The sequence below is a fragment of the Macaca mulatta genome, chromosome 15 (assembly GCF_049350105.2).
Source record: "Macaca mulatta isolate MMU2019108-1 chromosome 15, T2T-MMU8v2.0, whole genome shotgun sequence".
Lineage (NCBI taxonomy): Eukaryota > Metazoa > Chordata > Mammalia > Primates > Cercopithecidae > Macaca > Macaca mulatta.
The window spans coordinates 126,051,678-126,065,731 of NC_133420.1; the positions used below are offsets into that span (position 1 = coordinate 126,051,678).

A 14,054-nucleotide genomic window follows, 5' to 3' on the forward strand; every position below is an offset into this window, starting at 1 on the left:
ATCTCCACTTGGATGCCTAATAGAGATCTCAATTTAACATGTCCCAAACTGAGCTGCTGCTCCAACCTGCTGCTTCAGAATTATTTCCCCTCCCAGTTAGACCGAAAACCCCGAAGTCACCTCAGACTCCACCCTTCCTCTCACATCTTCTCCAGTTCTTCAGTAAGTTCTGTTGGCCATACCTTTGAGGTGGTTCTGAACTTGACCCTGTCCCCATTGTGTTGCTGCACGATCTCTTAACTGGCCTCACTGCTTTTGCCTGGCTTTTGCTTGGCCTTCTCTGAACACAGAATTCTAATCCTCAACATAATCACCATTTAGCTCTTGATGTCATCAGTGTATGACATGGATGCTCAGAACCCCCAGTGAAGGCTCATATAGATTATTAATGTATTTAGCAATCATAATCCTGTAAGTATCAAATGTAACTGTTATTTTTGTTTCATGACTTTTTTTCCTTTTGTCGTTTTCTCTATTGTAAACAGAGTCATTTTGGAATTCAGCTTCCTTCAACACTGAGACTTCATACCTTCATTTCCCTGCTTTCCACGGAGAACTCACTGCTGACGTGTGTTTCTTTTTTAAGACCACAGTTTCCTCCGGGGTGTTTATGGAGAACCTGGGAATCACAGACTTCATCAGGATTGAGCTGCGGGGTAAGCTGCCTGCTCTGGACAAGTCACAGGGTACCCATTATTTAGCAATAAAAGCTTCAACTCAACAAAATGTTAGTTATTTCATTCTTACTTTGTATTTCCTTATAAAACACTAAACTTCTATGATTTTAGGTGTTTTTTTTTTTTTGAAAGAGAGGGGGAGAGAGAGGGTTTTGCTGTGTCGCCCAGGCTGGAGCGCAGTGGTACTATCTTGGCTCACTGCAACCTCAGCCTCCTAGGTTCAAGCAGTTCTCCTGCCTCAGTCTCCTGAGTAGCTGGGACTATAGGCGTGCACCACCATGTCCAGCTAATTTTTGTATTTTTGGTAGAGATGTGGTTTTGCCACGTCGACCAGGCTGGTCTTCAACTCCTGGTCTCAAGTGATCTGCCTGCCTCAGGTTCCCAAAGTGCTGGGCGTGAATTGCCACACCCAGCCAGTAATCATTTTTAAGAGAAAATAAAACAATGAAGCATGAAGCACGTAATAATCCATTAAAATGTCATGCCTTCCCTAGAGTACAGGACAGCAGAGCCAGAGCTTTAAACCAAACTCGTCACGTTGTTTATGGAATTCCAGAAATATTTGACCAGACATACTGTTTTTCGTGTACCCAAAGCTGAATTTATGACTGTCAGAATTCACATTCAGTGGTTATAGAATTAGATGAGACTTTGAGCCGTTTGTACATAAAATTACTGAAACCTCAAAAACAAATACTATTTGGTATTCTAGCTATGGGTGCATAGCTGTGGGTATTCCAGCTATGGGTACATAGCTCTACTATTTAGGACTTACCAAGGTGAATTGTGAACTCTGAGGATAAATATGTTAAAATCCGCTCTGTTTTATTTTTTCCTCCAGGATACAGATTTATTCTGCCCCCAGCCCCTTCCCCAACTCACAGTCACGTTTTTCTGCATCGCTGTCATTGTCTCCTTCCATCCTGAGCACGTCTTCATGTTTTCCTGTGTCTGCACAAGACTCACTTTTCTTCCCTGTGAATTTGCTTGAGCAATATTCATATCTAATATTTCTAGCTCCCACAGAAGTGACCTTTTCCTTTGATGTGGGGAATGGACCTTGTGAGGTCACGGTGCAGTCACCCACTCCCTTTAATGACAATCGGTGGCACCACGTGAGGGCAGAGAGAAATGTTAAAGGAGCGTCTCTTCAAGTCGATCAGCTTCCTCAGAAGATGCAGCCTGCCCCTGCTGATGGGCACGTTCGTTTACAGCTCAACAGCCAGCTCTTCATTGGTGAGTGCTGGTGGTTTATAACTGAATTTAGTGTGAGTCCAGAGAAGGTCCAAAAGAAAATAAGAACTATAACGTACTGAGAGCAACAATTGCCGACAGCAACTACTACTGCTGTTGGTACTATTTGCTGATAACCTGGTAGGTTCCAGGAGCTTGCTGTGTGCTTCTGATTTGACATTTCTTGTTTTTGTTTTTGTTTTCAGACAGAGTCTCGCTGTGTCGCCCAGGCTGGAGTGCAGTGACGCGATCTCAGCTCACTGAAACCTCCGCCTCCCGGGTGCAAGCGATTCTCCTGCCTCAGCCTCCTGAGTAGTTGGGACTACAGGCTCAGATGCCACCACGCCTGGCTAATTTTTGTATTTTTAGTAGAGACACAGTTTCACCATGTTGGCCCAGCTGGTCACGATCTCTTGACCTCGTGATCCACCCGCTCCGCCTCCCAAAGTGCTGGGATTACAGGTGTGAGCCACCAGGCCCTGCAGTGTCTCAATGTTTAGGTATCAGTGTTTAGGTATTGTCATCTGTTTACAGATGAGATAGCCAAGCCTCAAAGAGGTGGAGTAACCAGCTGATGAGAGGGATCCCAGGATAGCCGACCCCCAAACTTGAACCATTCATATTATAGAGGATTGGTATATGTGACAGCTATGTTTTATCAACACTATTAGTGTGATCATTAGACATTTTTATCTATTTCTTCAGTTTCACTTCTCGGTGTAGTTACAGAGCTTGTAATTGGGACAGAAGTCCTCCAGGGTCCACTCAAAACCAGATCGCAGGATACCCGCTGAGCGGAAGCAGCACCACGCAGCTCCCTGGGGCCAGGCTTCCAGGAGCCCACTCCTGGTTTTCCTCACTGCTGGCCTCACCTCTGGGGCTCTCTCATCACAGGCTCCTTGTTTATAACCCGGTGGTGCTCGTCTGTTCTCGCACTCCATTTATTTAAAGGTGATAGCTCTGGAAGGCTTTCCTTTAGTTTGCCTAATTACTGTTTTATCACTGTTGTTTATTGTTCCCCTTGGGAAAAATATATTTTGCTATATTGCTTTTGAAACTATTCTAACACAGATTAAAGCTCTCACTTGTTCATTTCTTATGCATTTTAAAGCAAATAAGGATGCAATCTAATTAAAACTGGACTAAATCACAAATTATCATACAACCTAATTTATAGGGGAGGGTAGATACAACTTCCAGGTACTAAATGCTACACAATGAACCCATGTATGGATGTGGATGTGGATGGGGGTGTTATACCATGACTTCCTAAAACCTAGCTTCAAGCATGGTTAGCTCTTCCATTAAGGTGCAATGAGGCTTTTTCAAAGGACATGAAACCAGTCAAACTAGGAGGAATACCCGGAGGGGTCGAACCAAGAACTTGATTTTCTCACTTGTAATCTTGGAGATTAATTAAAGGAAAGCCTAGAAACACAATTAGCATACAATTCACCTAGAATCAGCATTCACTGCGGTGATTGAATCACTGGCTTCAGAATCACCCACAAAGCTGGGTGATTTGGGGCCCCCACCTTAGGCCTACTGAATTGAAATCTCTGAGAGGAGGCTCAAAACTCTGCATTTTCCAGAAACTCTAATTTCTGTACTCCTAACATTGAGAATTGTAGCCTTCATAATGGTGTTTGTCACTACACAAGTGTTATAAACCTCTCTAAATGGTTTCTTCAGCATTCAAGTTTGACATGACAAAATATGCATGCATGCAGTATTCAATTTGCATTTTCCAGAAACTCTAGGTAATTTCCATGCTCCTAACATTGAGAATTGTTGCCTTCATAATGGTGTGTGTCACTACACAAGTGTTGTAAACCTCTCTAAATGGTTTCTTCAGCATTCCAGTTTGACATGACAAAATATGCATGCATGCAGTATTCAATTACTGTTTAGCACTATATCCTCCTGAGAGGAGGAGATCCTGAGGCATGGTGTCACCCCTTCCAACTTCCCCTCCTTTGCTTCTCCATTTCCCTTCACACTTTATTTTTAGAGTCCATCCAAGTAAGAAATGTATCCATATATATTTTTATTATTGTGAAAAACTTGAAAGTTCATACCTAACCATTATAATGCACATTCTTATTGATAAAGAAAGTAAAATAATGTTTGATGTGGTTTATATTATGTATTTTGTTCTTTGTAAAGGAACTAAAGTGAAATTCTTTCTTACCTGAAGTAAAAGAAATGTTTTTAGATGGACTATTTGCCAGACTCACCATATTTGAAAGTTATGTGAATAAATGTTTTATTCAATGTCATTTAAAGCTTCGTGATATCTCATAACAGTTTTATTTTCAAAATCGTGCATGTTCACAAAATTTGTGGACACATTGTGATTATTGCCACTCTCCATAAGGCCTGAGTTTGACATGGACATAAAATCCTGAATAAAATACCAAGGAACACGTTTCTATTTGCAGTGTTTCCATTGTAGGTGGAACGGCCTCCAGACAGAGAGGCTTTCTAGGATGCATCCGGTCTCTGCAGTTGAACGGGGTGGCCCTGGACCTGGAAGAAAGAGCCACAGTGACGCCAGGAGTGGAGCCTGGGTGTGCAGGACACTGCAGCACCTATGGACACTTGTGTCGCAATGGAGGGAGATGCAGAGAGAAACGCAGAGGGGTCGCCTGTGACTGTGCCTTCTCAGCATATGATGGGCCATTCTGCTCCAATGGTAAGTGTGACCAAGGAGCAGGTTATAGGGCAAGTACATGAAACTTACATAATATGAAGAACGCTTATGGCATTTGATACTATACAGAAAGGATAAGATTGAATTATTTGAAATGGAATAATTTCTGTACCAAATTCCTCTATGGAATTTAGAAGGGGTATGACTGTTTTTGAAAACTTAAGGCTATCAGTCCTCTCTGGATTTCTTTCTTAGAAGATCTCTGGGTTACCCCTAGCATCTGTTCAATGCTAATCCTCTCAAAATAATTTGGTTTTCACAACTCTGTCCTTGTACTGTTCTAATTTTGACATCAGTAAAGCATCATTGTTATTTTTGTTTTTAATTTTTAGAGACAACTTCTTGCTATTCAAGCCTGTCTGTTGCCCCGGCTGGACTTGAACTCCTAGGCTTGAGCAATCCTCTTAGCCATTGTTCCTTCTGAGAATGACTTGAAGTGATTCAAAAGGCCTTTATAGAAATGTCTTTTTTAATAAAACAAGCGTATTAACTAGGAGGGGGAAATCGTATTTAAATATTGACATGCCATTGACAGGATCACTCAGACACCTTGCTCTGTGCTGTCTGACTCTTCTTAGAGGAGTGCAGTGGGCATCACACAGCTGCTGCTCAGGTACAGTCATGTTTTGAGAAGAAGAACAGGGCTGGGCGTGGTGGCTCACGCCTGGAATCCCAGCACTTCGGGAGGCCGAGGCAGGCAGATCACGAGGTCAGGAATTCAAGACCAGCCTGGCCAACATGGTAAAACCCCGTCCCTACTAAAAATACAAATATTAGCCGGGCATCCCAGCCACTCGGGAAGCTGAGGCAGGAGAATTGCTTGAACCCAGGAGGCAGAGGTTGCAGTGAGCCGAGATTGCACCACTGCACTCCATCCTGGGCGACAGAGTGAGACTCCATGTTGGAAAAAAAAAGAAAAGAAAAAAGGGACTGATTTTAGTATTAAGTACCCTGCACTGACTTATTTAATATATTTATAATACTTTTATGAAACCTATTAGAATATTCAGTTATAAGAGGTAAAATATAATTGTGTTTTTAAGTGTCTCTGGCCTGTTACACATACTATTTTTGGCAGCAAAACAGGCTTTAATCACTATAAAAATTGTGTGACTTTCAAAAGAATTTTGAGAATTCATTATCTAGAAGTCATTTAAATTTTCAAAAGGTCTTGCATATGTCTTTTGTTAGTCCTGAAGATCTCTGTGCTAACAAATCGCATAGCTCTGGTGCAAATACAGAGCCCTTTTTATATCTGAAAGCCAACATCAGGAGTAACCACTCCTTCACGAGCACAAGTGCTGATTTCTAAAGCATTCCCAATCCACGTTTGCTAAGTGAAATTTGAATGTTATTTTATAACCCAAAATTATCTTAAGCATAGACATTGTATTGTAAGTAAATGGAAAATGGTCCTCCAGTGGCTGGGGCATTTGTTATAGTTAGATTACTTGATCTAATAAGAATGATCTGGATTTTCAGTAAATTCTTTATATTTTATGGAAATGGAAAGAGTAGAGTAGTATTCCAAGACAATGATCATCTCCCAACATCTTCTTTTTATTTACAGGTATATTTGGGGTGTGTGTGTATGTGTGTATGTATGTGTATACTACAAACATTTTTGGAATTAACTTGATATAAAATTAAAATGTCAACCTTTCATAAAGTGTTTTAAGAGCAGCTGAAAGCCCTTCAACTTTTCTCTCTCAGAATACTGTAGACACCACTTTGGATTAGCCTTTATATCCAAACAGTAAATTTGAGAAACATCTTTGGCATAAAAGAACATTTCTAAATTCTCACCTTGACGGAGGGTTGATCTTCAAATCACCTTTTCTCCAGCTACTGCAGGAGCTCTGTTTCATGCTTCCTACACAGCAAATCGATTTTTAAAGACGAGGTAAAATTCAAATAAAAAACATGGTACTCTGGCATTTCCAGGCTGGCCACGTAAGGAGCTCTGTAAACCCTCTCTCATACGAAACAGGCATAACTGGTAAAAATTATTATTTTAAAAAACAACTATTGAAAGTCTCTAGAAAATGTCCTAAGGAAATACATCAAATGAAGAAACATTTATCAATCAGTAATAACAGTGAGAGTTTGAGGCATTTAAGCCAAGCCCCTCTCCCTGCACCTCCCCATCCCTAGCTCAGTGTGACGGAAGCTGCACTCTGTATGGATGTAGCCAAGAAGCCAAAGGTTTCCTCCCCACCCAGGCCCTACTCCAGAGACACTGCACTACCCAAGATTGGGCGCCACCATTTCTTATCATCCCCAGTTTTGTGGGACAGCAGCTCTGTCCACGCAGAAACAGCTGAGGAGTCTGAGGCTTCCTTCCTAAACCAACTCCTCCTTCCAGGACATACGGTCTTCAGGTGTGGCAGCTGGAAAACACTGTGTCCCAATTGCCCTCACTCCAGCTTGCTTGTAAGGAACTGTTTCTACACCAGGAGAGGCAAGGCAAGAAGTTAGCTTTCCCACCCTGCGCCCTACTTGTAAGCAACGGTTTTACTACAAAGGAGCAGGCCACTCTCACTCCCTACAGCTTCAGAGCAGTGAGGCAGATTTAACCAAGAGGTAGAGGGAGGCCATGAAAATACACAGCTTGGTAGCCCTCCCCAAGTGAACTGATTTCTATTTGGAACAGACCATGGATAAGTTTAAGCATAGTCGTATGAAGATATTGGTAGTAAGCAATTAAGAGAATGTTGATAACTCGAAGAGAGTGATGAGTTAAACCAGGGAAGTTTAACAGAGAAAAGAAAAAAAGAATCAGCAAACTTGAAGCAAGATCAATAGAGATTATGTATCCTGAAGAATACAGAGAAATAATAATGAAAAAAAAAAAAACAGAGCATCATAGAAATATCACGCATAACTAAGCACACCAACATATACGTAACTGAAAATACCAGGAGAGAGACAAAGGACCAGAAAAATTATTTGAAAAATAATGGTTGAAAACATCCCCAAATTAATACAAATCATGAATCTAAGATACAGAAGCTCAGTGAAATACAGATGACACAAAGAAGTTTATATCCAGACACATCTTATTAAAAACTTTGAAAGCCAAAGTCAAGAAGGAAATTTTAAAAGCAGTAGGAGAAAAATCATATATACAAGGAAATGCCAGGATCAACAGCTAACTTCTAATCTGAAAGAATGTAGGCCACAGGACAGTGAGATAACATATTCAAAGAGATAAAACCATTGTCATCAAGAAACTTATACCCAGCAAAACCATTTTTCATGTTCAGTAGCACAGGATGACTATAGTTAACAATAATATATTGTATATTTCAAAATAACTAGAGGAGTGGAACTGGAATGTTCCTAACAAAAAGAAATAAATGTTTAAGGTGATGGATATCTCAGTTACCCTGATTTGATCATTACACATTGTTTGCTTGTATCAAAATATTACCTCTACCCCATAAATACGTACAACTATTAGGTATTCATACAAACTAAAAATTTAAAAAGATAGTAAAATATATTCCTACTTACAACAAGTAGAGAGTTCACTGCTATCAGCCTGCATTAGAGGAAATAACAAAGAACATTCCTTCAGGCTGAAGGAACCAGACAATAATATGAATCTACACACAAAAAACAAATAGCACTAATAAAGGTAAGTGTACAGGTAATTATAAAATAAAGTATAATGTCATATTTCTTATCATTTTCAGTGCTTTTAAAAAGCAATGTATAAAACTATAATAGAGAATATACAAATATATAATGTATATATTTTCATTGTCGGGCCTATAGAAATATATTACAAAAAACAGCACAGAGGAGACAGATGGGAGCAAGACTGTACTGAAATAAGGAATGACACCAAATGGTAACATGAGTCAGAGGAACAAAGAAAGAGAACCAGAAATGGTAAATAAGAGCGTTTATAGACAGTCTATAAATACTTACTTGCTCTTTTTTTCCTTTCTCAGATTTTTTAAAAAGAGAATAAATTATGTAAAATAATAATGGGTTTGGTATGCATAAAAATAGTTCCAAAAGAGAATAAATAGAGCTATGTAGAAATAACTTTTCTAAATCTCACTTGTATTAAGTTAGTGTAAACCCGAAGCAGATTATTGATAAGATATGTATAATGCAAGCTTAGAGCAATCACTAAAGAAAATAAAACATTGTCGTGAAGTATATTAAAAGGCTTATATACCAAAACCTAGTAGGATGTATCCCACAATTTCAGGAGTGGTTCAACAAATGAAAATCAGTCAATGTATTACACAAGATTAACAGAACGAGGGGAAAAAAAACATGATTTATCTTAATTGTTGCTGAAAAAAAATTTAACAAACTCCAGTAACCTTTCATGATTGAAAAAAAAAAATCAATAAACTAGGAATAGAAGGGAACTTTCTCAATATGATAAAGGCCATATATCAGAAACCTACAACTAACATCATACTCAGTGGTGAAAGCTTCGTCCCTAAAATAAGAAACACGACAAGTATGTCCAGTGTTACCACCTCTATTTGTTATAGTACTGGAAGTTTCAGCTAAAGTCATTAAGCAAGAAGAAGAAATAAAAGGCATCCAAATTTGAATAGAAGGGCTATCTCTCTCTCTCTCTCAGATTACATTATCTTATATGTAGAAAACTCTTCAGAAAATAAAAACTGTTAAGAAAAAATAAATAAATTCAGCAAAGTTGTGGAATACAAAATTAACACCAAAAATTTGGTTGTATTTCTCTACACTAGCAATGAAAAATCTGAAAATGAGACTAAGGAAACAATTCATTTGCAATATCATCAAAAAGAGTAAAAAACTTAGAAATAAACTTAACCAAGAAAGTGAAAGACTTGGACACTGAAAACTGTAAAACGTTGTTGAAAGAGATGAAAGAAAGACATAAATAGATAGAAAGACATTCCATATTCATGAATTGGAAGACTTAATATTATTAAAATGACAATACAACCCAAAGCAATATGCAGATTTAATCTAATTCTTATCAAAATCCCCAGAGCACTTTTTGTACAAATGGAAAAGCCCATCCCAATATTTATATAAAATTTGAAAAAGCCCAGAATAGGCAAAACAATTTTACAAAAGAACAAAGTTGGAGAATTCACCCTTCTTGACTTCAAAACTCACTATAAACTGCATTATTCAAAACAGTGTGGCACTGAATGAGGATAAACCTGTAAATCAATGGAATGGAACCGAGAGGCCAGAAATAAACCTTCATACATACAGTCAATTGATGTTTAACATAGTCTTTGTCAAGATCACTCAATTGGAAAATAACAGTCTATTCAACATAAACATAGGAAAAGTGGGTATTCACATGCAAAGATTGAAGTTAGACCCTTACCAAAATTAACTCAAAATGAATCAAAGTTTTAAATCTAAAAGCTAAAACTAAAACAATTTTTAGGAGAAGATATATAGGCAGATCTTCATGATCTTGGATTTGGTAGTGGTTTTTTAAAGATCACACCAAAAGCACAGGCAACAACAACAAAAAAAATAGATTATTTGGACTTTATCAAAATTAACAACTTCTGTGTATCAAAGAGCACTATCAAGAGAGTAAAAAGACAACCCACAGAATGTGATAAAATATTTGCAAATTATATCTGATCTAGAATATGTTAATAACTTCCACAACTTAACAACAAAGAGAAAAACAGTCTAATTGGACAAAGGATTTGATGAGACATTTCTCCAAAAAGATATACAGAGAGTCAATAATCACATGGAAGGATGATACTCAACGTCTTTAGTTATTAAGGAAATGCAAACCAAAAGTATAATGAGCTGCCTCTTCAGACCTACTAGATTGACTATAAAAAAACAACAACAACAGAAAATAACAAGTTTGGGCAAGAACATAGAGAAATTGGAAATCCCTTTTGTTACTGATGGGAATGTAAATGCCACAGCCACTGTCGAAATTGATTTAGAGTTAACTCAAAATAGTTAAACAGAACTACCTTCGAACCCAGCAATTCCACTTGTACATATATAACCAAAACAATTGAAAACAACTCAAGCAGATACTTTTATACAAATGTTCATAGTAGCACTAATCACAGTAGTGGAAATAATACAAGTGTCCATCAACACATGAATTGATTTTTTAAAATGTAGTGTATGCATATACTGGTACAACACATGAATTGATTTAAAAAAAAATGTAGTGTATGCATATACTGGTATATGTTCAGCCATTAAAAGGAATGAGATTCCTATACATGATACAGCATTGATGAACCTAGAAGACATTATGCTAAGTGAAATAAGCCAGACACAAGAGGGCAGATATTATATGACTCCGTGTTTACTAGATATCAGTAGACAAATTTGTAGAAACAAAGTAGATTCAAGGATACCAGCAGCTGAGATGAGGGAGCAATGGAGAGTTATTGCTTAATGAATACAGAGTTTATCTTTGGGGTGATGAAAAATTTTGGAAATCAAAAGAGGTGATAATTGCACAACATTGTGAATTTAATTAATGCTACTAGATTTCACATTTTAAATGGTTAAGTGGCAAATTATATATTACATACATTTTACCCCAAAGTATAGTGAAATCAAGAAAGAAATTAAAATGTTACATTCCACACTATGCACCAATACAAAATAATAAGTCAAGAATGAAAGTGAAAAGAAAACAATGAAACATATAGAAAAAGAGAAAGTGGCAGATGTAAATCCAACTGTATCAGTAATAATATTAAACGTCATCGCCTGAGTAATCCAATCAAAAGACAGATACTGTCAGAATGGATAACAAAAGAAATCTAACTAAGGCTGTTTGAGGAGATACAGTTTAGATTGAAAAGGGTAATTTAGTTGAAAGTAAAAGAAGGGAAAACATGTACAATGCAAAGAGTAACCCTAGAGAGCTAAAGGGACTATAGTTAATATCACAAAAAATAAACTCTAAAACAAAAGGTGCTACTAGAAATAGAGAAACTTTTATAATGATAAAAAGTTAATTCCCTCAAAAAGATAAAATGACTACAAATTTATAAGTAGTTAATAATATAGCCCCAAATTACATAAAGAATACCTGACAGAACTGAAAAGAGAAACAGACAAACCAGGAATAAGCTGGAGGATTCAATACTTCACTTTCAATAAAGGATAGAATAATTACTCAGAAGATTACCAAGAAAATAGAGTTGAAAAAGCTAACGCAGTCATTCTAGCACACATCTGTAGAACACGCCACTTAACAATAGCAGAATGTATATTCTTCTCAAGTGTTCATGGAACATATTCTAGGTTAGACAACATGCTACCTGTAAATCAAACCTCAACACATTTAAAAGGATTGAAATCATATGAAGGGTCTTTTATAAACACAATGGGATGAAATTAATAATAGAAGGAAATTGTAGAATATCACAATATGTGGAAATTATACACTCCAAAATCAAAAGGGAAATTAGAAAAGGCTTTGAGATAAATGAAAGCAAAAATACAACATTTCTAAAACATATAGTAACACAGCTAAAGCAGGGTTTAGAGGGAATTTTAAAGCTGTAAACATCAATATTTAAAAAGAAAAATGGTTCCCAAAAAAAAACCTGACCTGCCACTGTAAGACACTGAAAAAAGAAGAGCAAACTAAATCTAATGTAAGGAGGAAGCAGGAAATAATAAGTAAAAGAAGAGAAATTTCTCAAATGGATAATATAAAAGTGACAGAAAAAATTAACCAAACCAAAAGTCAGTCCTTTAAAATTGTTAACAAAATTGGCAAACCTTTAGTACAACTGACCAAGAATAAAAGAGATGATTCAGATTACTAGAAAGCCATATGAAAGAGTGATATTACTACCAACCTTACAGAAATAACATGGATTGCAAGGGAATATAAACAACTATGTTGAAAAAAAATTACATAACTTAGATAAAATGGACAAATTTCTAGGATGACACTAACTACAAAATTAATGCAAACTACTACTTCTCTTTCAAGAAGGAGGAGAAAATATAAATAGGCCTGTAACAATAAAAGGAATGTCTTAATAATATTAAAATACCACACAAAGTAAAGCCCAGGTCCAGATGGTTTCAAACAATTGATGCTATCAACTATCAGAATATATCGACTATTTAAAAATCTATCAAGTATTTAAATAAAAAGTATTAATTCTTCAAAACTCTTCCAAAACATAAAAGAGAAAGGAGCATTTTTCAACTTATTCTGTAAGGTCAGTATTTCCCTAATACCAAAGCCAGACATAGATATATCAGTATATATATTTTAAATCTATAGACCAATATCATTTAAGCAGATAGATGTGAAAACCCTAAACAGAATATTACCAAAGCAAATCCAGTCACATATAAAAATGACTATACATCAAGACAAAGTGGAAATTATCCCAGAAATGGAAAGTTGTTTTAATAGCTGAAAATCAATTAATATAATACACTATATCTAAGAATAAAGGACAGAAACACATGATAATCTCTACTGATACAGAAAAGTCATTTGATAAAATCCAACATCCTTTCATGAATTTTTGTTTAAATTCAAGAAAGTAATTATAGAAGATAACTTCCTCAATCTAACAAATGGCATTTTTGAAAAACTCATAGCTAAAATTATTATATTTGATTATAAAGACTGAATGTTTTTTTCCTAAGATCAAGAACAAGAGAAGAATGTATGTCTCACTACTTCTATTCAGCATTGTACTAGAGGTTCAGGCCAGGCTGATTAGGCAAGAAAATGAAAAAAGAAAAAAGAAAGAAAAAAAGATCCAAATTAGAAAGGAAATAAAACTATCTCTATTTGAGATGGTGCGATTTTTTTATATAAAAAAATCCCAAAGAATCTACTTAAAACTATTAAAACTAAAACCAAGTTCAGCAAAATTGCAGAATACAGGAACAATATACAAAATGAATTGTATTTCTATACATTAGCTATGAATCATCTGAAAATAAAATCAATAAGAATTTTATTTACAGTAGCATCAAAAATAATAACATACATAGCAATACATTTAACAAAAGAAATGGAAAACACACTGAAAACTATAAAGCATGGAAAGAAATTAAGGATAAATAAATGGAGAGAGATTTCATGTCATGGATTGAATAATTAATATAAATAAAATACCAGTGTTCTCCACATTAATATACAGATTCAGTACAGTTTGAGTCAATATCCCAGCTGGCTTCTTTCCTGAAATTGACAAGTTGATTTCATATGAAAATTTAAGTGATGCAGAATAGCCAAAACAATCTTGAAAAAGAAATTTGATAGATTCACACTTCCCAATTACCAAACTTACTGCAAAGCAGTATATAACTGGCCTAAGACTAAACAGATAGCTCAGTGGGATAAAACTGAAATTCCAGATAGATACCTCACCGTTTATGGTCAATAGATTTTACAAGAGTGCCAGGACAACCCAATG

The 14,054-nt window shown here is 36.3% G+C and overlaps 1 protein-coding gene across 1 annotated transcript in view; it reads left to right on the forward strand.

The window, feature by feature from the left end:
• Nucleotides 1–14,054, forward strand: part of LOC711939 (contactin associated protein like 3) — a 235,617-nt gene that overhangs the window by 208,763 nt on the left and 12,800 nt on the right. The window contains 3 exon segments of the mRNA XM_028835369.2: nucleotides 486–656; nucleotides 1,695–1,913; nucleotides 4,366–4,605. Coding sequence (XP_028691202.2) covers nucleotides 486–656; nucleotides 1,695–1,913; nucleotides 4,366–4,605 — 630 coding nt within the window.